Source organism: Pollicipes pollicipes, unplaced genomic scaffold (assembly GCF_011947565.3).
Source record: "Pollicipes pollicipes isolate AB1234 unplaced genomic scaffold, Ppol_2.1 Scaffold_3087;HRSCAF=3621_pilon_pilon_pilon, whole genome shotgun sequence".
Taxonomy (NCBI): Eukaryota; Metazoa; Arthropoda; class Thecostraca; order Pollicipedomorpha; family Pollicipedidae; genus Pollicipes; species Pollicipes pollicipes.
In genome coordinates, this window is record NW_023596225.1 from 27,888,193 (window position 1) to 27,914,835 (window position 26,643).

The 26,643-nt window shown below is 54.8% G+C and overlaps 1 protein-coding gene across 1 annotated transcript; it reads left to right on the forward strand.

Annotated features, from left to right (window-relative positions):
* The first annotated feature begins 2,989 nt into the window (after nucleotides 1–2,989).
* Nucleotides 2,990–26,380, forward strand: LOC119089992 (uncharacterized). The gene is made up of 4 exons (XM_037212791.1): nucleotides 2,990–3,079; nucleotides 25,006–25,343; nucleotides 25,660–25,669; nucleotides 26,161–26,380. The coding sequence occupies exons 2-4, from the start codon at nucleotides 25,052–25,054 to the stop codon at nucleotides 26,378–26,380; spliced, it is 522 nt and encodes a 173-aa protein (XP_037068686.1). The 5' UTR covers nucleotides 2,990–3,079; nucleotides 25,006–25,051.
* The last annotated feature ends 263 nt before the right edge of the window (nucleotides 26,381–26,643 follow it).

The window sequence follows — 26,643 nt, forward strand, 5'->3', positions numbered from 1 at the left end:
CCGACGGCCGATTTACATTAACGATCGGTAGGGATCCTGCAATGACATCGTGTGACTTAGAACCGATAATCCCGAGATTCCGGGGCTGTATAAATATCGAATCACGGGTGTAGAGGTCTAGTTAGTAAAGTCATGGGGCTAGTAGTCCCGTGATTTCGGAATTCCATGATATTTACCCATACAAGGGCATCGTTTAAAAAGCGTCACTGGTAGCACGTGTAAAACAGCATAGAAGCTAGCAATAGTTAATACGCAATAATAAAGAATTCGTTTGGCATATGTCCAAAATTCATTTTCCACGTCGTGAATTAACGTAAAAGCCAGTCGCGTTCTGCAACTGTGAGTAAACTCGGCATCGTTTCACACCGCGTCGGGCTCCGACCTCGAACTTCTCTCTGGCGCGGAGCGCGCCGTCTCCTCACCACGCACACGGCCCACAGTACAGAACGGAGCGCCGTCTACCCGCTACAGAGCGTCGGCTTACGCACCGTCTCCTCACCACGCACACGGCCCACAGTACAGAACGGAGCGCCGTCTACCCGCTACAGAGCGTCGGCTTACGCGCCGTCTCCTCACCACGCACACGGCCCACAGTACAGAACGGAGCGCCGTCTACCCGCTACAGAGCGTCGGCTTACGCACCGTCTCCTCAGGCACAACAGCTCACAGCACCCGAGGGCGTGCGATATTGAGCAGGTTGGGCATCGTGTTTGTGAACGAACATGCCTTTTGGCCCAGTTACTGCCAGCGCCTCGTGGCTAAGTGACCCAGGAGGTCGTCCGGGCACCCTGGAGCATCTCTAGTGAATTGTGTGCATTTTTGAGTAGCCAACGCTGCTAAGCACGTCCGACTTCGTGGGCTTGAAAGAAAGCGCAGTGTACGACGCTCTCTAAGCAGTCAGGGTGGCAACACAGCGAAGTGTCAGAGCGCCCGCTGCGCGAATAACCGTCACACCCGCCGGCAGGGTGTCAACCCAATAAAATGTGTACCTTGTGCCGACAGTCAGCTTCCAGCGCCAGCTGGTAGCCCTAAGGCATTGTTATGAAATGCACACGTCTGCATATTTCACGCGCGATTGTTATCATTGTTTCCGGTGTTGCCGGATGTTAATCATTATGCATTTAGTCACCTGTGGCAAGCGGTATGTGGCATTCATTAATGCGCCGTCTAGAGGACAAGTGTGCGAAATAAGCGTTGTCCACCAACGTCTAATTTACGTTGCTGACTAGCAGCGCTCCCACAGTGCCGTGGTGTGCACACGTTAGCACCCAACGCACACAAAAATAACTTATAATTTTAATTGGCCGTCGTGAGTATGCAAATGGCCACCCCATGCTGTACCGTCATCGCCATTAAGAGACGCTTTGCCAGGTGATCAACGCAATGACAGGGTTTTAGTCCGGCAAGAACTATGTCCAGTGTTTTCTAATAGCCGTTCGGCAGTGCTTTCTAATCCACACTGCCGCACTCTTCCCGCTCGATTATAAATATTGTTCTGGGCTGCGGTTTTTCTCAAAACGACACCAGTCGTCCGCTTTCTGCAAAGTATCGTTAAATGGTCAGATGAACAGGATGTTTGTTGCCCGCCGACGACCAACTGACGTTGCTGGCAGATAGTGCTCCCACGAAGCTGTCGTGTGCACATAGCCGCACCTGCCGCGCACCTTATTAACACCAGTGTTTGCCGCGTATGCTGTGCATTTGAATATGTGTTCGTGTACTTGTGCAAAATATTTTGTTGTGCTCAGTGAACCCAGAGGGATGCTTTAACAAGTCATATTTCGAATATCTAAAAGGCAAGAGCTACTTGAAACCATGTCGTAGGCTGTGTTAAGTGTAAGCTCGTAAGCTCTTACATGTTCGACGGAGACCAGTGGTCGAAATGTCACATTTGATTTAACGTTGATCCTGCCTTTTCCGACATATGTACCAGAATTGCGGACAAATGATCAGTGACTTTATTATTAAAATGTTCTTCGCAACAGCGCTGGAACAAGAAGCCTTCCTTGAAGTTTCGACTCACAGATGCAATGACCTGTAGTCGACACGCCACCTGATGGTCTCAGGTCATCTATGCGTCCGGCGTTGGTCTGAAGTTACGAGTCCAGTCCGGTGGCTACGGCCAGCTCCCAGCTAAACAGATCCTGTGGCGCCGCTATCCCCCGATAGCCTGTGGACGTCCACTCCTGCACACGTTTTGGCTCCTGATGACTTGAGCCTCAGACCGAGGCCGAGACTTCCGGGTCCTCTGGACTCATGACCGTGTGCCAGGGCACCACTCTCGCGGTCTGTACAGGTCACCACTGTCCTCTGTGTCCGTCTCAGTTCATCACTCCTCCGTGCTCGTCTCAGGTTATCACTCCTACGTGCCCGTCTTCAGCTCATCACTACTCCGTACTCGTCTCAGGTTATCACTCCTCCGTGCCCGTCTCAGCTCATCACTCCTCGGTGCTCGTCTCAGGTTATCACTCCTACGTGCCCGTCTCAGCTCATCACTCCTCCGTGCTCGTCTCAGGTTATCACTCCTACGTGCCCGTCTCAGCTCATCACTCCTCCGTGCTCGTCTCAGGTTATCACTCCCACGTGCCCGTCTCAGCTCATCACTCCTCCGTGCTCGTCTCAGGTCATCACTCCTCCGTACCCGTCTCAGTCCATTACTTCTCCATGCTCGTCTCAGCTCATCAACCCTCCAGGTCCGTCACCCGGGCACCACTCTCTCGTGCCCGTCTCAGGTTATCACTCCTCCCTGCCCCGTCTCAGGTTATCACTCCTCTACGCTCAGTCTCAGGTCATCCCTCCTCCGTGCCCGTCTCAGTTCATCCCTCCTCGTGTCCACCTCAGATCACCGGAGTCAGGTAGGCCGGCACCCGGCCCAGTCTTCCCCAGAGCCGCACCGGCCGAGCGGCGGCCGCTTCTGCGCTGCTGGTGCGGCGGCGCCCTCCGTCGGCACGGCCGCGGCGGCCGGCGGCTCAGTGGCAGTACCGCGGCGGAGCTGGCCGCGGGAGGAGGTGGACGCATCGGTCGGGTCGCGGGGAGGCGGTGACGCGACCGGCCGGCGAGAGGGACGGAGCCCGTCCAGGTGAGAGGTGCTCGGTGGCGTACCGCAGAGGCCGGGCCGGTGTGCTGCAGTCAGAAGGGTGTTCATCTCCGCGACGGACTGAATATTTTCCAGACAGGTAACCGGCCTAAACGGCAGGAGCATGCGGTTTTCCCGCGTATGGAGCTGCGTTTGATATTGATGTTGGCTGAATGTGCTACATGCAGTAGTTTGGGCTACAGACAGTAGCAGCCGTGGGCCGGCCACTGTACCCTGTACAGCTCTCTCCGATAAAAGCGGAGTGTTGTTACCGGGACAGTCTTCCGTAAGAACCGATTTACTTCAGGTGGTGCGGTGATGCTCGCAGCCATGCAACACGGACTCAAATCCAATCCTGGCTTCGTTTGTGACGGTCGAAGCAGTGTAGAACGCTTCTGTGCGCCCCCAAAAACAAACATTATGATACACTATGACCAATAGGGTCGATATATGATGAAATAAAATATTATAAAATATCAATACATAATGGAGTCCCAATAGGATTGAAACCATAATCTTAAAGCAGGTTAATGTCAAAAATCCAAAATATATGCCTATATCAAGGAGGCTATAGCCTTCCCGCCCCATTGCGTTAGCGAGATGTGCTCCTTCCTGTGCCATTGTCCTAAGATTTGATTAGTTAGTAAACCGATTTCGCTAGGATTCGGAGCAGAAAGTGCTATGATACAGTGAACAGCCCTCATTTCGTTGTGCTTACCTTGTTGAGGTGTCGCATAGTCCAGTAAGCACATTTACTGAACGGAGAAATTGTGTCGTCTGCGGGTTTTTTTTTTTACTTGAAACGGTTTTTCTAGTGAAAGAATGCTAGTAGGTATAAGGTACAAGTGAGATTGTTTCGTCATTTCTGGTGCTTGCTTAAAATCCCCAAATGTAAAGCATTCCCTGTAAAGGGACTGTCCCACCTTTAGGAAATATAAAAAAACGTACGCCGGTGAAATCTCGGGACTAGTTACGTGTAATAAAAACACCGGGTAGCGCCACTGAAGCTGCAACCTGTGGTTACCGCCATTCATAGGGCAAGAATCAAAGCCATATGATAGCATTTCGTTGTTCACATATCTTTTTGTCTAAACAGAGTGTTTCAAACTTTCATAGAACTTATTACACAAACATCTTGACACATTAGTGCGATTGCAGAACACGCACGTTGGAAAAGGCGAGGCATGTGGAACTTTGATGGTAGTTAGCAGAGAGTTAAAACGCGTGCTTGGGTGGAGTCATTTTGACCCTCCGAAGGTTTTTCCGGAATGGTTTCTGAACGGTGCAGCGTATCTGGGCCAAATATTGCCACTGCAATAGATAACTGAATAACAGATCGCTTGATATGGAAAAAATATTAATGTACCTCGTAAGGTCATTAATCTGCCACGGGTCAAAGTCAAGCCATATATTTAGAAAATATATCTTCTTCTGGGATCGCTCAATCTGATGCAACAACGGTGCGATAGACGAGGCCATGCAACTCTAAGATAGCTCCTTGGGAAACGCAACAGTTGAATGAACAAATTGAATTGACCTAAGGTCAGGTATGAAAGTCAGAGCAAGGCCAAAACCAACCTGTTTCATTACTCTAGAGCTTGCCTGTACTGGATAGATTATGGTGCTCATTTTGAATTTATTAATAACAGGAACCGCATATACATGTGCCATGGAATTTTTAAAGGTTAGGATAGGTCACTGACCTAAATGACCCAGGTCAGCATTTTTTTTCGGAACGTACCGCCTAACACAAACTTCATCACTTATTCAAATGCAAAACTCAGCGCAGCCTTGTATAATTTTCTGCACCATCACCTGAAAAAGGTCAAACTAGGCCATTGACCTTAAATGGGCACCAGTGGCTCTTTGTCAGAACCGGTATCTAGATTTTTAGGCGCCTTGGACACAAATTTGGAGTTTGACCCGAAGCTCATGGTTTAAGAACCTCAAATTATAACACAATTGAGCTCATATACAAGCCAACAACCTTGTGAATTTGGTTGTCTGTTAATCGTTGAGATCTTAGTGGGGTCAAATTGATCTCTACCCGAGCGAACGGGATTCAACCGGCCACCCGGGCGCGTGTGAAACCGTACTTGTCCATGCTTAGCTCATTACGCTGCCCATGCGCCTGCCGCGACAATTACATGGCTGGTCTGTGTCCTCTGGTGGCTCTCGAGGTGAACAGGTGAGAGAGGCGTTCATGTTTATCTACAAATATGTGTGCCTAATACATGCTGCATGAGATTCGAAGCCGCCGGTGTCAATATTCAGCGTCGCATTCTGTGACAAGAGCTGGGGTAAACCAGAGATAAGTTCACTCAGTCTGGAATTGATTAGTGAGAAAAGTGACATGCGATTTCATGTTTAAATCGCCGACCTTCAATCCGCCAGAAGGTTCTGGATAAACGAGGATGCGTGAGGCAAATATTATGACGTATTATGGGATTAGTCGACGCGTCAAGGCAGCGTTCATAGTAGCGAGCGGATCAAATTAATTATTTTTAATGAATTATGTTTCTTAATTTGAACACAAATTAAGAAACAAAACCCAGGCGCTTGACAGACGAAAAATGTTTTGAATCTGTACGGGACGCTCAGGGTGAAGTCTGTGCTGTTTTGTGGTTAAGGATGAGCATGGCCCTTTCTTCAGCATTCCTCAGTTTCGGGTGTTGTTCTCTAAAATGGGTCATTTGGTGCATGACATCTCCAATAATAGGGTTGCCACTTGATAACATCAAGAAATGTCTCGAGCTGCTGGTGCAGACTTCATCTATCTTTCTAAGCAGAACGTTTAGGCAGTAGCTCAGGCAGGGGAGCACAGGGGGCGCGTGCCCCCCCCCCCCCCCTTTAGGTTCCGAGAAACTTCGGACCCCTCGGAGCCTATAGTTAAGGGCCTGATTTGAGGGACCAAAGGCCAGCCGAGGTCGCATCCAGGGACCCCCGGTCTACGGAGACGGACCCCCAAATCACAGTCAGAGGGTCCTTTGGGACGAGCGGGGACTCCTGAGTCGATATGGGCCTATGTGTCGATTGACCACCACCAGCACCGTACAGTCGTCTCATGTCGGTATGGGCCCCGAGAGCCCATTTCCCAATCACTTATAAAGCCGAGGCCAGTGATTTACACTGGTCGGGGCCCCCCGTATTGGCCCTTCAGCCCTTCACCGGGAGTAATAATGTGTCCCGTAGTGTTCTTCTCAAGGGGGCCCTTTATTGAAAAGAAATATGGTGTCTCATAAGTTTTGGACAGAGTGTGTTGAAATGAGTTCAAAATCGCACAATGTCACCCCATGTTGCCTGAAAACGTCCATTCTTTGGCAGAATCGCCTAGTGCAACAAATTACATCAAACGGTTTGAGCCTTGGTGCTCGAAATCTCGGGAACACGGACAACGATGGTCTGGGTTGCAGTTTTCGTAAAACCGAACGGAACTGCATGCAGCGCCAGGTGGCGAATGTCGTGCGCGCAACAGTAACCATCTTAAAATAATGTTTCTGAACGCCTTTCAAAATTGATTAGTCAAGTTCGAGGATAAGGCTTGGTTTACTCTTTTGAATCTTTGAGGATGTTCTCTGGACATATTACAGCTACAGCAAGATGAACAATAGAGATTTTGTCTTTACTCTTCCAGTTCCTTTGCCAGCTTTCAGCCCACCGCGAAGTGGTGCTGGAAAGACCAATCCGTTGGTATTATCAATCGAAAAGTCACTCAGGTAGAATATATGTCAGCAATATCTTCTAAAATGCCCGATTTTGCGTCTTGAAGCGTTCAAACGTACTTCTTTTCAGATACGTCAGCATTTTTGTCCACCTGTTGGCCACGGCTCAGTGTCAACCACGGGGCCGACTCTGTGCAGCCAGCGGAGAGTGCAACGCCTGGCGTGGAGGTTTTGTTGGCTAAGATGGGCGAGTGCACATGCTCACAACTACGTTTAAGTTGTATCACTGATCGATTCTGACTGAATGTTTGAACATTTCCAGACAAACATGACGTGGCCATGTCAATATAGATTGTTGACCCATGTTTATCTTCAGTCTAAAATCGCAGGGTCTATTATATCTCTTACAACCCAGATACTACTTCTAACGAAGTTTCTGAGCCCAGAAGGCTTAAAAAGAGTTCACTAGACTATTGTAACCTGAAGAGCGCGGGGCGATTTGTTTTATGTGGTCGTTTAATACATGACTTATGTAGTTATTGGCTATACTTTCAGCAGTGTTGGTCCGCGGTTAGTTCTGGCTTCTTTCCCAGCAATAGAATGTAAAAATGAAAAAATTTCAAAGACAATATTCCGGATTCACAAATGGGACATATCCGGCATTTTTTGGGGGGCCCTCTACTATCAGGGGTCCCTTTGTAAACCCTGTGTCTCCCCCCCCCTTGGCAAGGCTCTGGCTGCGCGCCTTTGTCTAGCTATATCAAAGGTCGGTTATTTTCAGCTCAGATCTCATAATGTAAGAAAAGAGCAGCAGCTGAGGGCCTTGTTGTTTCTGTCAAGTAAACAGCCATGAATTCACGGCTGACACGTTATAGCGAGAGATAAACTGCTGTCAATGCTTATCTGCCAGACGTGGCCAGCCGCGGTGAGAATCACCATCGAACCTGGAGCGTCCCACGTAAACGTCCGATCACCTTAGCGAACTGGTCCAGCTCCGTCCCTATCGGGCGTACTGACCCGACGCGTCCCACGTGAACGTCCGGTCACCCCAGCGATCCTGGTCCAAATCTGACCCTATCGCTGTACTGGCCCACCACGTCCGTGAGGACGCCGAGCGAGCCAAGCCCATGTCGGACGCAGTGTGAGGAGCTGCTGGTCGGACGTCATAGGCTTTCATCGTGAAATTTTAAGCCGTAATCGCTACTGTCAGTGCGCTTCAAGACGCTTCAACATTCGAACAATCGGCGGTTAATGGCCATGTTCCGCCCGTTTCTTAGCTATCATCTGCAACGAGCTGGTACCCCGGATTGCAGCCAATTGCCACTCGGTTTTCATTAAAGCCACTACAGTCTCGCAGGACTGTCGTCCACGGGGCATGGGTCACATGCAGGAGGCGGTCCTGCAAACCTGCAATTAAACCGGTGCCGGAGGTGTGCTGACCAGCGTGCGATTCCGCGCAGCTCGTTTGGGTTGTGTTGTGCTGACCGCCGCACGGGTCTGTGGGCGGCGCACCACCCGGCACGGAGCGGACAGCGTCGGCCAGCGCCCATAGGGTACCATCTGGTGGAGAGAGAGCAGGGTCGCACGAGGAACGACGCGCAGCACCTCAGTCCGCTGCTGCAGGTGGACACTTGTGAGCGACACGGTGTACGTAGACCGCTATTCAGAAACATTCCAACGGCTTCATGCTATTTCAAGGCAATTAGGGCCTTTCAAGACGATTTATCTTGCCAATTATGCTGCAGCTCGGGAAGAAATGTTGATTCCCGAGGGGCATATTTCCTGCATAGCATCAGGTCCGGCCTTCCATCAATTCCATAGGTACGTTCTCGATTTGTGTTGGTTGGTATGGACCATTTGAACTGTGCTGAACGCGTCGACGGAGGCTCGGACTCTTTACCTTCTCGCATGGATGTTTGGTGTCAGGCTTCACTGTTTTCAAACAAAAATAACACAGGATGTCCATCTGGTTTCTGTTGTGAAGATAAGGTACAGGGTGCGCTAGGTCTGACAGGCAGTCGGCTCGTAGGGCCTCTTGCGAGGCGTCATTTAGTTCGAGGTTCAACGTCGGAAAGGCGGATTTAAAGTACGCCACAGAACATCCTCGTCGCCGCACCACGTAAGCAATGGGCGTATAGTTCTGACAGCTTACTTGATGTCATCAGCAGGTTCTTAGCCTTCAACAAAAGAGTTAAAAAAGAGTGACAAACCGTAACGGAGAAAAACCATGACGGGGCTGTAACCGTGACGGGGGCTCTAACCGTGACGGAGCTCTAACCGTGACGGAGCTCTAACTGTGATGGAAGTGGTGACTATGACAGAGCTGTAACCGTGACGGAGCTATAACCGTGACGGAGTGGTTACCGTGACGGGCCTATAACCATGACGGAGCTGGAACTGTGGCGGAGACGTAACCGTGACGAAGCTCTAACCGTGGCGGAGCGCTGACCGTGACTGAGGTGTAACGGTGTAACGGAGGTGCGGGCGCCGGCGGACGAGCCGGGTCAGCCGGGCTTCCGTCCGGTCGGCCGTGACTCAACCGCAGCCGGAGCCGGCGCCTCCTCAGCGCGTGGCAAAGTCCACCAACGGCCGGAGGTGCCGAGCGCCGCCCGCGCCGTCTGGTTCGCCCGCGGCGCTGCACAGTTCAGCATACTTGATCCTGATAATGTGTAATTGTAGACAGTTCATGAACGTCCCAGCCGGACGGTGCACTGACATTCGAGCTGGCTTATCGGCGTACTTTGCCGGCTTCTGTCCGTCTGGTTTGCGTCAAAGTTTACGACTCGTTCTTGCTATACTTACTACGCCTCTTTCTCGTACTTACGCGTACTACTACTTACTTCGTACTCCCAGATCACGCAAATCAGTGATTCGATTATATTCCGCCACGGGTTGAGGTCTTCGCCTCCAGGAGAGCGCCGTGACCGTGCCCTCCCTCCAACTGGCCTGATCAGGTGCCTGTGCTGCGCAGTAGCCTTGGGGCCCGCCCGCTCGACCCGCCCGGGCAAGGCGCGGCCACCTCTACGTGACCGTGCAGTGCACAGCGATCTGGGCGGTGCGCAATAGTCGATTAGCACCGGCAGAAACTGAGCGGCCGGGCACAATGGGCGCCCCTGACCGGCGGCCGCCCCCGGCTGACAGCTCAGGCGCGGCCCTCCCGCTCTGCGTGACGTCACCGGCCCGGGCCGCCCCCAGAGGGGCCTCAAGGGGAGGCGACGGCACCTCCGGGGTCTTTCTTGGGGGATTTGACCCTGGAGCATGCTTATCTGTCGTGCCCGTCGATGAAGACGCCTTGTCGGAAAGCTTGACTTGGCGTTACGTTTCAGTGATCAGCAGGGCAGGCACGGTAAGCGGCCTAGATGCTTAGACGCATGTAAGTGAAGTCCAAAGTGAAGTTGTTGATCCTAAAATAAGACGTTCCGATCGTTCCCTTCCCGTTCCCGTTGTTCCGTCCCGTCCCGTTTCTGCGGACCCATCAAAAATACATTATTAGCATGAGACCTTGAGGCTCGAGCGAGCGAGGGTGGTGTGAAACCAGACGGAAGTAGACCTTGTCACGGTGGTCCGGCTGGCGTTCAGGGGCCAGCCATGGTTACCGAGTGGGCAGGGTGGGGGCTGGGGTGTGGGCAGTAGATTTTGTGACGGAGGGCTGCGGTTTGTTCAGGAAGAGTCCCAGCCCCATTCACAGCACTGCCAGTAGATTGCAGGTACCACAAACGTTAAATATGTCTATGTCACATATCAATGGGCTATCAATATTGGTTTCCATGACGCCGAAAAAATGTCCCAGCTGCGTACTGTACGTATTTATGGGCTATCTGCTGACTATTGTACTACCGTTGTTATATGCAACATGCCATTGCACATGACAGTCAGTGTGACGCAATCAAATATCAGCTCTGTTTATCAGATTGCGTGATTATGTTAAATACCGTTGTGGTGCAAAAACTGCGCCATGGTAAAACAGTGGGTGCAAGTGTGAGCAGATTGGCAGTGGTGGGAAGATGAATCCCTGGTGGACCACAATGTCGCATCACAGCAGAGCCTTTAAGAAGCTCTCACCGGTAGGCAAAGCACTCAAAAGTGCACAGTCACTTAAGTGAAAAAAACACTTGAAAACATGCTTGTAAATTATGTTAAATACAGGTACGCCCAAGGCGTGTGCCACAATTTTGGTCATGTAATGAAGCAACCTGACCTGTCCGAGGGTCATGGATTGTGGCGAGTTTCCTGGTTTTTATAACAGCTGCCTTCCATTTTCACTCATGTCTTTGATCTTTGCATCAGAGGCTTCCTTAATATGTTCGGCATAGAAGTCTTATTGAATCGGCAGCCTTCAGCTTAGCAGACTTAATGGTGCCCACATGAGGTAAAGTTCTTGATCGGTACACATCGCTTGATGCTTGATCGCTTGATCATCCAGCCCAGAAGCAGTTTGCCACACATGTGGAATTTAGCTAAGAGTCTGGACCGGCACATTAGTGGGGTCCAGGTCTGAATCTGACCGGCACACCTGTGCTGTCCAGGTCTGAGTTTGGACCGGCACATCAGTGGGTCCAGGTCGGAGCCTGACCGGTACACCTGTGCGGTCCAGGTCTGAGGACCGGCATATCAGCGGGGTCCAGGTCTGAGTTTTGACCGGCACATCAGTGGGGTCCAGGTCGGAGCCTGACCGGCACACTGTGGGGTCCAGGTCTGAGTCTGACCGGCACGCCAGTGTCGCTGTCTCGCGCGGACACTCCCGCTTTCCCGGAGCGGGCGGTCACCGCCCCGATCGCGCAGGTCCGCCCTGTTTTCCTGCTGTCAACATTGACAGTGGCGCGTGTCAGGGACTGGCGGCGTGTCATCAGCCACTCGAAATAGCGCTCTGGATAACACAGCACTTCCCGGACACACCCATCACACCGCGCCCCAACTACTGCGTAGGTCAGCGTCCAGACCTCTTCGGTGAAGAATGCGACCGTGGCAGGGGCGAATAAAGTAGTCATGAGTTGGTGCGGGGGCAGGACTACTCCGTGAGCAAATGCCGATATAATCGGAGCGTGCTGCAAAGACTGCAAGGGTACGCACGTTCCGAGCGATTGCTCTGTCGGGGTGCAAGTTCCAAGCGCGGGTACACACGCTCCGAGCGATTGGTCGTCAGGAGTGCAAGTTCCAGCGCGGGTACGCACGTTCGAGCGATTGGTCTATCAGGAGTGCAAGTTCCAGCGTGGGTACGCACGTTCCGAGCGATTGGTCTGTCAGAGGGCAAGTTCCAGCGTGGGTACTCACGTTCCGAGCGATTGGTCTGTCAGGAGTGCAAGTTCCAGCGCGAGTACGCACGGTTCCGAGCGATTGGTCCGTCAGATATGCAATTTCCGCGTGATGTGAATCTTTATTGCTTAAAACTGCTAATTCAGGATCTGAATCAGGAAGCCTTAGAGTATTCCGAGCCTAGAACTTCGCACTGCTGCTTAGTTGACTGCGGGATTGACAGCATTCTGTCCGCGATGAACAACTCGGTACCTAACCTCAGTTTAGGCCAACATTCCACATCTCTGAAGAAATGTTTTCGGTTGTCTGAGGGTGTCTCGAACCGAACTACAACTACCTTTTATGCTCATCAACCGAATCGGAAATAAACAAACTCAGCTTCCAGCCATTTGCATGAAATAGAACTAAATCTATTGTCTTAGAGCAGAGAATGGATAACGCACATCCGAAATGCACTTAACGCTCTAGAGTTCAAGTGAAATCATCGGTATCTAACATTTTTCATCAACTATTTTGGCGTGCTTTGTACGGCCAGAGATGCAATTCCATGGCACATTACATTTCATTTCACACACACATTTCGGGGAAAGCTTCGACCGGGAAGTTCCAAATGTAAGACCTTCGGCCTTTTCGGGTGTTAACGGAGGGTCGCTGTTCTCCGTTCCCCTGGAACTCCCAGCGACAGTGGTGAATTTAGTGAGCTATAGCGCAGCGGGCGTTCAGTCCGGGCCGTGTTTGGCTCTGGCTGTCATTGCGCTCCTCCGCTCCGCCTCCCTGCCGCGCCGCTCCTAACAGCAACGGAGCACGATGTGGGCCGGACTGGCCGGGTCACGTGACCCAGAGCCCGCTCCCCTGGGCCGTCACGTGGACCGGCCCACAGCTGGACGGGATGGCTGGTGACGTCACCAAGTGATGACAGCGTAGCCTGTCCGCAGACAAGAAGCGAGCGGCTTTCTCCTCCATCGTTCCCCGGTGTTCGGATGACAGCCAGACCGACCAGACATACCCGACAGACGCCGGCCTGTCTGGCTCAACCGACATACTCGGAATCGACATGGACGTGGCCTCCGTAGCATGTTTCCATTGATCATCAGGTCAAGCGGTCAGACAGTCAACGTCCTCATATTATCCCTGCTTGTGACGTACTGGAGTTGAAATTCAGCTGCTGAAGAGCTGCTTGTGTCAGAGTGAACCGGATGTCCTCCGCCTGGAGCGCCGGGATGGGGAGGTTCGCGACCTATGCCTGTCAAAGCCATGGCCGCCCGGCATGACGGGTGGATTGGCCCGGCTCTGGCTTCGACAACAGCCGCGCTGCGTCTTGCATGACGTCAGCGCGCGGCATGCTCTCGCCAGATGCTTGGATTGGCTTGGGTGCGCCGTCACAGCGCTGGAGAGAGCGGGAGCGATGCTGGAAAGCGGAATATACGACTGCTCATGTGAGAATAACAATGGTGCTGTGTCGTAATCATTGTCAGTTGGTCGTAAATGACATAGCAGGCAATTTGGCATTCATTTCACGGCGCTTGGGCCCGCACGAAAAAAACTGAACGTATTTTCTTGCAATCCTTTTTCGGCAAGTAGCCCGAGGAGTTGGCTTTTTCCTTCGTGAGTTGTATTGCGAAAAATGAGCGTATCTGTACCTTTAACAATACAATAGCAATGAAAATGAAATAATAACATCCGCATCTTCAGCGATTTTTCCGCCAGTATGTTGCTGAAAATCCCCAGTGCCACACCTTCGTGAAGCATGTTTAAATCTGTTTAAAAACAGGAGATAAAAGGCGGTAACATTCTGAGGGGATTTTAAAAGCGGACAAAAGTTGACTGTTATGCCCAGTCAATTCTGTTGGTCTGCCTCATAAAATCCATATCAATGACGACATATCAAACCCGTCATTCCATCTCGCTCCTTCAAAAGGGAGCTCTGAATAAACAGATCAAAGGCTATCATGACGTAATCAAATACACACGATCAATCAGTCATGCGCAGCCCAACGGCCGCAGCGGCGTGCGGCACGTCTCCGGCCACAGTTTATACTACCGCCTTCTGGGACTGGCCGCAGGCGTCCGGGGACGCGCCGCCGTCACGCTGCGAAGCCCGTGGCCGGAAGGTCAGATAACTCTCTCACCGGGTGCGTCAAGGCACTGTGCTCCTTACACTGTCGAATGCGTGAACCCTGTGTTCAAACCCTCTACAACCACGCAGGGCGATTGCACCCATACGGGAACTTGCGAAAACTCGCGAAACGTTCGGAGGGGGAATAGTATGCCCTTTGAACGCAACAGTCGTGGGTCTAGGGTGCAATTTCCCCCTGGTGTTTACTGGTCAATTACTTGTTTCCACTAAAAGCTATAGAGTTTGGCGGAAACACTAGGTTTCACGCAAAAGTAGTCTTTTGTTCGGGGGGGGGGGAGGGGAGCCACCGAACCATTTTCTTGCTTCTCTGCCCACCGCATCGAGAATACGAAGGGAGCCTGTTGATGGAGACTCACTGTGTGAGGTCGCAGGACGGCTATTGATTATGGGTGGAGAACTCCTACCGTAAGCCAGGTGTATCTGCTGCCAAAACAACGCTATTCAAGGCGAGACAAAATTATATTTCTCCATGGGGAGGTTGTGGCTGCTGTGACTTCGCTCCGCTCGCTCTTTCTCGGGCCCGTCCACCAGCGCCGCCGCACTGTCCTCGGTCCCGGGCCGTCTCGTGTGGCTGACACCGTTCCTCAGACGCGTGCCGAAGGCAGCGCCGCAGCCGGGCAGCCCGGGCTGCCGGCGGCTGCGACGACCGTCGGGTCGGAGGCGCCGTCGGGTGCGATTGCCGGATCAGAGGCGCCGTCGGGTGCAATCGTCGGATCAGAGGCGCTGTTGGGCGCGGTCGCCAGATCAGAGGCACTGTTGGGTGCGGTCGTCGGATCAGAGACGCTGTCGGGTGCGGTCGTTGGATCAGCGGTGTTGGGTGGCGGTCGCCAGATCAGAGGCGCCATCGGGTGCGATCGCCGGATCAGAGGCGCCGTCGGGTGCGGCCGCCGGATTAGAGGCCCCGTCGGGTGCGGTCGCCGGATCAGAGGCGCCGCCAGCCGGCTTGGAGCACGCCTGCTGAGCGGTGTCACGCAGCGGGAGTTGGCTCAAGCCCGTCGAAGTCGCCGCGCGCTCGCCGTGCCGCCGCCGCCGGCCGGGAAGTCCTGTGACGTGGCAAGGTGACCTTGGCTCTGAGAGTGGCCGTGCATGGCTGTCAGCCCTGGAACTCGAGGTCACCGGAAGCTGACATTCAAACGGCGCTCACTCTCTCCGGTGATGCCGGCGCGCCGACGAGATCATTGTGAGCTGCGGCGTTCAGACGAGAACCGGGCGCTGGCTGCCGATTCTCTGCAGAGAACGGAGGAAGGGGGGGGGGGGGGGCGTAATTTGAAGTCAGCCCAGCTGGGTTTACCAGCAGTCAGACCAATTTGATCGGCGGACCCGGGTCTGGATCACCCGCCCGAGGCACACACAAGTCAGTTCTGGAACACTGCCCGATTCACCGAGGAGCCGGGCGTGGAGTACTCCGCGAAACACCCGCCAAATGTGGCTACAGCGTTTACTCGAAAGGTCACCTTAACCTGATTTGAATAAGTGCAGTGATGTTCGTTAACCGATACTGCTTACCTGAACACGTCCCAGGTGACAAGAAAAAATGTCAAAATGTGGAGCTACTGACTTCAGTGAAATAAGGTACCACCTTGATCTGCGTTGGCTGGTAGCGCACCGGCTGCCTGCCACACCTGACACGCACGTCCCGACGGGCCTCGCTCGGAGCTGGTGAGGAAATCTTGGGCGCTGCGTCCGCCGTTCCCTGCTCAGAGCCAGTGAGAAGATCTCGGGCGCTGCGTCCGCCGTCCCTCGCTCAGAGTCGGCGAGAAGATCTCGGGCAGAGCGGTGGCCTGCCGCCCGCCGTCCCTCGCTCAGAGGCGGCAAGAATATCTCGGGCAGAGGGGCAGCTCGCCGTCCGCCGTCCCTCGCTCAGAGCCGGTGAGAAGATCTCGGGCAGAGCGGCAGCTCGCCGTCCGCCGTCCCTCGCTCAGAGCCGGCGAGAAGATCTCGGGCGCTGCGTCCGCCGTCTCTCGCTCAGAGCCGGTGAGAAGATCTCGGGCAGAGCAGCAGCCCGCCGCCTGCCGCCCCTTTGACCATTCTTCTGCTCCTCGCCGGGCCGGCCGGCGCAGTGATGAAGCACTTTTCGGCCGCAGCAGCCATGGTCCGACCGCATCTTAGTCTGAATAAGAATGAGTGGTGCAACCGACCCCTGGTGACGGCTCGTGGGCTGTTGTGCGAGGGGGCACTGCTGCGTGAAGCGGGCTGTGGTGTGAGGTGGGCTGTCGTGTAGGATGCGCTGCTGTGTGGGCGCAGTTGCACTTTCGACGAACGGTTTGTCCGTGTCAGCCCACTAGGCAAACTACAGCGGTGCTCTGACATCAGCCGCTCTCGCCACCACGAGCCTTAGCGCCTCCCGGACGGGGACTCCGTGGTCGCGACACCGACTCCCCGTTAGCATACCGCACGTCTCGTGTTCCTACCGTCGGTTGTTGTGGTGCAGTCGCATGTGACGTGTAGCCTGCAGCACTTTAAGCCTATGTTGTAAGCTGACCGCAGGCAGATAACCGTCATGACCACAAGAAGACTCTCACCTCAACCGCACCCGCACGGGAGCGTAAACCTGTCGCGACCGCTTGCAACGGCGATGCAACAGTGCGTTCTGTCCGGCTGGCTTGTGCTGAGAGCACAGCGGACGAGGGTCCTGGCCGCCCCGGTTTAACCCTCCTCTACAACCGCCATACATTAGAGTGGTGCAGGAGGGATGCCGCCTCCTTGCTGACCTTGACCCTCGGTGTGGTCGTGACGCCAGTATATCCGGATCGGCGCCGATGCCGGCGCCTGGACGAGGGCGCCGTTACCGTGCGCAGGACTTTTTTCCGACATAGGGATCTCTTTGGCGGCTCAGGATCGTCCTCATTCTTCGTCGGATCCCGTCTGCCGCCGCAGGATGCCGTTCGTCAAGCGCAGCAATGCTGTTTGCCCAGCATATGACCGTGGCCACACAGCGTAGGAATGTGGTCACGCAGCGTATGATCGCGGTCATGCAGTACAGGACCGAGGTCATGCAGTACAGGGTCGCGGTCACACAGCGCAGAACCGCGCTCACACAGCGCAGGATCGCGGTCACACAGTGCAGGATCGCGGTCATGCAGGGTATGATCGCGATCATGCAGTGCAGGATCGCGGTCACACAGTGCAGTACCGTGATCATACAGCGCAGGATCGTGGTCACACAGCGCAGTGTTGCGGTCGCCTGGCGCAAGATCCGGTCCACCTGAATGAGAATTCCGTTCGCCAGCACCGTCCGATACGATCGCTGACGCCGGCCGGCTCAGGGATTGGCGCGGTTCATGGCCAACGCGCTCGTGAGCGTCCGGTTCACAACGCCTCTCGGTATATATATATATATATATATATATATATATATATATATATATATATATATATATATGGATAAGATTATAGATATATAGATATAGATATAGATATAGATAGATAGATATAGATAGATAGAATATATATATAGATATAATATATATATATATATATATATATATATATATATATATATATATTATATATATATATATGCCAGAGAGGGGGGGGGGGTACGCGGGTGCTTGCATCCGTGTGGACGCATGCTTGTGTGCGTGTTTGTACGCGTTTGCACTTCCATTCGCCTGAGCGCACGATAATGTGCGTCTGTGCACGTAAACGCTTTGCTTGTGCACGCATGAATGCTTGCGTGTAAGTTCGTCGAAGGATGTACATGCGAGTCAGCGTTGTGACCTGTTCTTGCATGTGATATTGGCAAGCACATACCTGGACTTTTCCCCCAGCGGCGGGGGGTAAATGTTCCATCGTTTCCAAACTCTTGCGAAATCGGACCAACTTTCTGCGATAGCGCTAAATATGTAGGGTGGACTTTTGACTGAGGGGCCATGAGCCCATTGCCCCCCCCCCCCCCCCACCTGGCTACGTGTTCGATCACATCATGCTCACCATAGACCGGTTGAAGTGTTCAGGACGTATTCTTTACAGAGCGTTGCAAGCTAAGGAAAGTGGTGAGGCTGAAGGCGTTCTATCTATGGTCTTGAGTCCATTAAACAGCATGATCAACTTAAGCGAAGCGCAGTGTGGCACTCCTTTGTAGCGAGTAAGAAAAGCAACGCCGGCTGTTTAACATATCGATGAGACACATAATCACTAGATAAGACGTTGAGCAATTAAATGTGCCCCAACTCACATTTCACCCAAAGGTTGGTGCATTTCACAAACATTGCTTAAGCATCGCTTCAGTAACATGATACATTCTATCTGTTCGTCATTTGGTGACGACTCAGTCATAGATAACTGTGCATGTGGGATATATTGCACCATCCAGTGCAGCATCGTTTTTCGCCGCTCTTGCCTTCGATCTGTAAGATTAGTATAAATATAGCGAAGCATAAGCATATAAATCGATAACGTATTACATGTTTATGATAAACACTAAAAAACGGAGTACTGGCGCGGATCGGCTTGGCGGCCATTTTAAGTAAACACAATACACTTGTACATCACGACACAAATGCTTGAGGACAGTGGTAAAACGAAGCGCATCTCAGACTGTTTTCTCACGAAACGTGCCCGACCACTTCGGAAGAAAGAATGCGCTTTTGCTCGCACCCACAGCGGACGAACATGCTCTGACTCGTACCCGCGGCGGACGAACACACTCTTGCTCGCACCCACAGCGGCGAACACGCTCTTGCTCGCACCCACAGCGGACGAACACGCTCTTGCTCGCACCCACAGCGGACGAACACACTCTTGCTCGCACCCACAGCGGACGACGAACACGCTCTTGCTCGCACCCACAGCGGACGAACACGCTCTGGCTCGTCTCCACAGCGGCCGCCGCCAGGGTCAGCTCCTAGCGCACCCTGCACCGTACGTGGCTCGGTTGTCGCCACTAGACACATGCCCCGAGCACGGAATGGTGTCTCTGCGCGACGTGCTGAGAGAGGAAGGCCGTCGCTTGTGACGTCTGAAGACCGGGCAGTGGCCAGCGCCGCGGCAGCTCGCCTGGCTGCCGGCTGGGGGGGAGGGGGGCCGCTCGCAGCCTCAGCCGCGCGGAGCGCCGCTCGCGTGACCCGGCGGGCTCAGGCTCCGTGACGTCACGGCCCGGCGTGCCGTCCCCCGGCCGCAGCTGTCGTCCAGTGAATCAGCTCAGGGTTTATGATCGGTCCCGCTGCGGCGCGCTCGCATCTGTCGCCCCCGAGCAGCCGAGCGCCGTCAAGTGAGTCAGCTCGCGGCGCGTGCTTACGTGCCGGGCGCCGCGTTGGACGCGGGCCGCCCAGTCGCTGTTGCAACGAGGAGAACGCCTCCCGCTGGAGCGTCCGCGCGGGCGTGAGTCGCTCACGGCGCCCGTACGTCGGGCGGCTTGCGGCCTGGCAGTGCTGACAGGATTAGTTACAGAGGCTTACCGGCACTCTCCGGAGACGGAGAGCGCCCGGTGGTGGCGGAAGTTTGCTTTGGAGCAGAGACTGGGCGAGAAAAAGACACGGAAAGAGGAGGAGAGAGGGAGAGAGCAGAGGAAGTTATGGTGGCGGCCGGCTGGGGGGGGGGGGGAGGGGACAGATGTACGGCACACCACCGGCGTGGAGCGGCGCGCGTCCCGCCTGTGTGTGCGCCGATGGGACGCACCGAGCGCCAGCCTCATTCGCATGCAGCAGCCGTCGTCGCCAGAACAGATGCCGCGACCGGCCGCCGCCCGTTGCGCGCAATCTCGGCGTTCAAATATGGTGCGGCCGGGACGAGCGCACGCCCCAGCAGCACCAGGTGCGCTCCGACGGGACGCTCGGCGACCCGGCAGGTCACGTGTCGACAGCCGCCGCGGCAGATGCGGGCCGTGAGACAGGTGCGGCGTGCACTGGGGCAGCAGTGGGCGGAGGCGGCGGGCGGCGCGGGCGCCTCAGCAGCCGCCAGCATCTCTGGAGCCTCTCACGAGCGAGCAGGAATGGGCGTCATGGGTTCCTCCCGAACCCGTCCGAGTGCGTGTTTGTAAGTGGATTGACGATGATCGGGTCCGCTTACCAAAACATATACGCGCATCTTTAGCTCACATATTGGGCTTTTCTTTGTTTTGTGTCCATTATTCACGGAGTCAAACAAAGATATGCATGTAGATAGCTGAACTTTACTGAATAGTACGAAAGTTAAATACTGTCTTTTTTATCTTGCTGCGAGCATGGCTGTAAATTTGGTATATATATATATATATATATATATATATATATATATATATATATATATATATGTGTGTGTGGTGTGTGTGTGTGTGTGTGTGTGTGTTGTGTGTGTGTGTGTGCGTGTGTGTGTGTGTGTGCGTGTGTGTGTATGTGTGTGTGTACTTTAGACATAGGTATATAAGATTTTTGTTTCGCGAGAGATCAGACTGTATAGGATAAAATCATGTTGGGGTTTTAGGGGTGAGGTTGTATAGGTGTCAGCTTCCCGTGAGCTGCCCGGTCCCGTTTCCTGGGAGCGGCCGTCACCCCACGCTATGCCCAAGCTGACGCAGTTCCTGGAAGCGTCCGCTGCGGGCAGGTAAACTTGGCAGGGTGGGGCAGGAAGGCCGGTTCGATATCGGCCTGGTGTTTGTTGATGCCCGCTGTGGGACGGCGGCGCAGCGCCGCGTTTTCGCCGCCACTCCTGTCAGTGTTTACCCAGCCCCAGCCCCTGCCGCCTCCCGGCCGGCCCACAACAGGGCCTCTGCGAGCCCTCGTGACGCAATCAAACCCGCAGCGGCCGGCCGGTGACGGCTTGTTTGGAGCGCGGCCGAGACTGCCCGACGTCGCGCGACGACGGACGCCAGAGGTCGCACTGGACGGACGGGGTCACGCAAGGCGCGCTTGCCTGTCGACGCCCGCGACGCTGCCTCAAGCGCGCTGGCGCCGGCCGGAGCCGGCCGGGGGCCGCGGCGGAGCGCACGCCAGAGGGAGGCGCCCGGTAACAGAGGGCCCGCCCCGGCCGGGCGCGACATGCTGCGACGCAGGCGGAGGTGGAGGCGCCCCGCCAGCAGCGCCGGCGCCGGGGGGCCGGCCGGGCCGGCTCGGCGGCTCCGCCCAGCTCGGGGGGCCGCGTGCGCGGCTGGCGGCCGTGGCAGTGACTGAGTTACGGACCTGGGGTGAGACGGGGCGGCGGCGGCGGCGGCCGGGAGGGGGAGGGGGGAGGGAGGGGCACCTCGACGGTACCTGACTGACAGCGAGGCCGGCCGTCTGGGGCAGGTCGCGGTCTAGAGGTGTTGAAGGCAGAACGCCCGTCGGCCCGAGGCACCGGTCCAGACGCGATGTTTTGACATGTGGCAGGCCTGTGTTTGAAGCGTGCGTTAAGTATCCCGCCACGAGCGCGGAATATATCATTTGCAACCCACCGCCCATACAACTCATTTTTCCCCCTGCCCTCAACTCGCTTTACATGATAGGGGAAGTGGTTGACAAGCTGCCCGGTGACTATGTGATGCAAGCCATCATGGTTTAGAGAAAACAAGGCGAGACTATGTCAAATTATGCACTTCATTTTCCTTGCTGAAACCTTAACATTTTCAAGGCACAAATTGCCTCTGTCGCTTATAGATAACTTAAAACTAAAAACTAGCCTCCCAGCAGTATCAATCATCTGACACCTTGATGTTTATTTTAAATAGTGCACTGTTGATTTCGGTCTCAAATTCGGATAAAATGCAATAAGTCGCAAAATTCACTTTCCCTTGGCTGGCTTGCCCTCTCCAGATTAGTTCAAGTTTTACTCCGGCACCAACAGCAACGCGAATTTTGCGATTTACCGTATTTCATTTGCATTTGAAGCCCAAGTCAACAGTGTGCCGTGTAGTTTTGAGATCCGCATTCTGGGTCCGATATTGATAAAGGAAAGATTTGGGTGAAAAAACACCTTGGTATTGTCAAGAAAGGCCTTAAGATCCTGGTTATCACGCATTGTGGCTTGGAGTTCCTGCGCTGAGAATAGCCGATTTGGTATACACCGGGACGGCACTGGTTAAGTGATCTTATTAAGCAAGCATTGGTTATGTTCAGAAAGCTCGATTTTTAAGATCGAATATTTTTCGATATCACCAATGCTTTGCATCGTCGTTTAAGCAGTACCTTGTGGTGCACTGAAGCTCGAAGAATGTTCTGCATAAGAATTTCAAACTCATGACATAGCAACATCATTACATGATGCGTAGGAAAATTTAATGTTGGGAGATGTATCCACTGGAGCACTTAAAAGCGGGTTGTTGTTACATGCTATAGATGTCGACTTCGCGAAGCCACGTGCTGTCTCACATAGCAAACGGTCCATATTGGGCTGCTGTGCTTGCATCGCTGCTCTCGCGACTCCCTCAGGCTGTTTGGCCCCGGTTAATGTTCCTGTTAATCATGGCGTTTGTGTGCATTGTGGTACGTGAGACGCTCACTGGGTAGAAGGGGCAAACAGCCTGTGTTTCGGCTCGAAGTGCGCTGGCTACCATGCGAGTGTAAGGCCAACGACCCAGCTACTGCGTGCACAGCAAATGTTTGGTCGCTGGTTCACGTTGTAAGCACCGGACAGCACCGATTCGGCAAACCAGTCCCGGTTGCTGGGGGTCAATAGTTGTCAACATTTGTATTCTCGTCACCCCAGCGATACCCTGTCCCGGTCAAATGCACCGGTCAGGATGCGAGCAGCCGCGGCCACGCCACTGACAGCCTCCTGACCTCTGTGACCCGAGCTGGTTAGACACGCTAGTTCAGCTGACCCACACACGCCCGCGCACCACAAAAACGCGCCACTCGAAGTCGCCGGCACGGCGCGCACGCGTTTTTGGCGCGTGTTTTACGCCGCGGCACGGCGCGCCTTTTGTTTCGCTCCGTATTTGTCCCGTCTGCGGCGGGTGGCGCCCACACGTGAGCGCCTGCCGTCCCATTTTGCCGTCCTCGCTGCTGGTAAACACCGTCAGCGGCGCAGCATGGAGCAAACGTGTTTTTGTAGGACAAAACAGCGAGTGTCGAATGGGGAAGGCTCGCAGCAGAGCGGTCTGCTCTTGGACAGCTGGAACAGTTCGGGAGCTATCGGCTGGAGCCAGCGGGAGCCAGCGGGAGCCATCGGCAGTGCGGAAGTCGGGAAGGAGGCCTGCATGGTTGGAGGGAAAGGCTCCGATGCTTGTGCTGGGATGCTCCGGTGGTCGGGGCTTAACGTCACGACAAGTCTTAAGTTCACGATAGAGATATTTAGTTCACGATAGAGGTCTTAAGTTTGCGATGCGTGGTTGTAACAGGTGCGCAACCAAGACTTTTTATGCGGGGGGTCCCAGTACTGTGATGGTCCTCTTCACACCCTGAGAGCAAATGTCTTAACTAAAACCCATTTAGTGTTTTCGCACGACCAGTGCGAATCCTCAAACACGACGATAAAAGGTAATTCATCAAGACCTAAACTCAGTAGAAACGAATGCCCTGGAAATATGGGGCACGAGGGGTTCCCTAATCGGGGTGAGAGGCTCTGATCGCCCTGGTGCCTGAAGCATTCCCATGATCGAGATGGCTGGTGTTCCTGTGGCCTGCAATGGCCTCACAATGGCCTACAGTCGGGATCAGAGGTAGCGATGGGCAATATGAGAGGTTCCAACGGCTTGGTTAGGTGATGTTCCGGTGATCGGAACCAGATGTTTGGAGCAATCAATGTTGGGATGGATGGGATGGGAACCTAGAAAGGACGGGACATGCCGTTCTAATGTCCCAACGGGCGTAACGGAAGTTGTGGTGATTGAGAAAGTGGTTCTGATGGTCGGAATGCGTGGTTCTGATGGTCGGAATGAGTGGTTCTGATGGTCAGGATGAGTGCTTCTGAAAGTCGGGATGAGTGGTTCTGAAAGTCGGGATGAGTGGTTTTGATGGTCGGCCGAGTGGTTCTGATGGTCGGGATGAATGGTTCTGATGGTCGGGATGAGTAGTTTTGATGATCGGGATGAGTGGTTCTGATAGTCGGATGAGTGGTTCTGATGGCCGGGTTGAGTTGTTCTGACGGTCGGGATGAGTGGTTTTGATTTTCGGGACGAATGGTTCTGATGGTCGGAACGGATGGTTCTGATGGTCGGAACGGATGGTTCTGAGAGTCGGGATGAGTGGCTCTGATGGCCGGGTTGAGTGGTTTTACTAGTCGGGGTGAGTGGGTCTTATGGTCGGGACGAGATATTCACACTGTCGGGATGGCAGCTGACAGTGACGACAAACAGTGATATAGGGGAAGAAAATATAATGGCGTCGGGGGCGTCGGAGTTGTCGGATGTTGGTGTCGGGGATGAAAATCCGTACTTGTCAGCATGTGCAGTCTTCATGATGGCGATTAAGCTTCCCATGGTCGAGGGGAAAGGGATTGCGATAGTCAGGAGCAGCTTGTAATGGTCTGGATATGGCCCTTTAAACGTGTTTGGTCTCTGCTTCCCTACGTGCTTGCTTGGGCCGTGTGTCTTGCATTTTGATCGTTGGCTGGTGAACCGCAAAAAGCAAAACTCGCCATCATTTTCAGGTGTTACAATGATTTATGAAACCTAGCATATGCCTGTAGCTTTGGTCAGACTTAAGATGCCATCCGGCAAGTATTTATTGCGTTCCTCACAAGCTATCTGTATTGCGCTCGTATAACAGAGATCATAATATTTCGTACTGCAACTTTTATTAGCTGTACGTGCAACATAAACCTTTGAGCCGTTTTAAGCGGTTTCCATTTGCGAAACCAGCCTTGCATGTAGCGTGTTGTCACTTATTGATCCAGTATCCGATCGCATTCGAACGCCTCTTATACCATAATTAGGGTGCGATTAGTTGCCACCACTCGCAGAATACAACTTTGCCTGATCTGTATCGCACCGCTCAATGCATTCTCGCAGTGCTGACCGACCCAACCTATCGGTCTTTTCGCAGACGCCCGAGTGATGCAGTAACTACAGCTTACTGGTGACACTGATAGATGCCAGCACTGCGCGGCAACCGCGGCGCGCTCCCGCCGCCGCCTGGCCCGCGCCACGGTCGCGAGCTTGACAACCTGATCCGCGACCTACAGCGACTCGACCTCTCACAGTGTCTGGACCAGCTGTACTCGGACATCAGCCAGCTGAACCACATGGAGCAGCAGCTGGGCACGTGGTCGGGCCTGTATGTGCGCTGCCCAGACCCCGAGCCGGATGAGCTGGGGCACGACCCGGCGGACAAGAAGAGCTCCTCCGGCTATAGTACCGAGAGCGCCTCGCCGCCAGAGAGCCGTGATGTCAGTGACGATTGTAGCGGGTGGTGGTGGCGGCAGCGGCGGCGCGGGGCGCGGGCGGCGGCGGCGGGCTGTAGCGGCGCTTGTCTACCCCGTCTGCTGCGAAACGGAAGTGAAGCGGCGGCTCGGCGACGACGCTGGTTCACCGTGCGGCGCAGGCGCGCTGGCTCGGCCGCGCCACCGCACTGCGGTTGTCCTTCTGCCCGGCAGCGGCCAGCACGCCACGCTCCCAGTGTCCGCCGCGCTCGCCCAAGACGCTGCGTTTTGCCGCCACGACCGAGCTGATCGCGCCTGACTCGCCGTCATGCCGCCAGGTGGCAGCAGGCACGCCGCGGCCGGGCATCCTGCGCGTCGGCCGCCAGGAGGCGCGGCCGGCGGCGGAGCGGGTCGGTCGGGTCGTTTCCGAACTCTCGCGGCTCGAGGCTGAGCTGAGCGGCTCGGCCGGCCGGGCGTACGGCACGGGCCAGTTCGTCAGCTCGCCTCGCCGCCCGACGGCCCTGGAGGAGCCGTCACCGTCACCTGCGCCTCTCGACCCGCTGGTGCTGGTCCGCGACGGCACCGACGCCGCCTCGCCAGGGCCGGACGAGGGCGCCGCCGCCGTGCGACCGGCGCTCGAAGCGAGCGACAGCTCAGCGCACGACCTGGTGCGCTGGCGGCTGGCGAAGACGCCGCCGCTGCGGGCGCCGCGTCGTCGGCTGGCCTGGCTGCTGGGCTGCACCAGCTGCCGCCGCCCCTGCGCGCCTCCCCTCCGTGTACCTGAGTCGGCCGGCCGCCGCCGCCGCGCCGCCGCCCACCGCCTTCACTGTTATGTACAGGTGCAACCTGTGCAAGGCCTGCTTTCCGGAGCACCTGATGCTCGTGGCGCACGTGCACGAGCGGCACCTGCGCGTGCAGGTGCGTCCCAAGTACAGCTGCGGCCTGTGTCCCGCGCGCTTCTACGCCAGCCGATTCCTGGCCAAGCACTGCGCGTATCAGCACGTCTGGATGGGGGACAAGCGCACGCCGCAGTGCCTGAAGACCAGGCGTGTCCTGTGAGCTGCGAAGCACGCTCCGAAGCTGCGAAGCACGCCGCGAAGCTGCGAAGCCGCCCAGACCCAGTCCGAGCGGCGCGATCCTGCAAGTACAAACCGCCGCCGACGGCGCCTCATCGGGCGCTCAGTCCGCGAGCTGCGCGAGCGGCGCCTGTCATCGTGGAGACCAAACTCTGCGGGAAGAGGACTCTTCCAAACACAATGTACCAAACACCGCACAAGAGGACTCTTCCAAACACAATGTACCAAATACCGCACAGTGAACCA

Bases quoted from the DNA above. Each gene is read 5' to 3' on its own strand.
- LOC119089992 (XM_037212791.1), top strand. From the start codon at position 25,052: ATGCCAGCACTGCGCGGCAACCGCGGCGCGCTCCCGCCGCCGCCTGGC.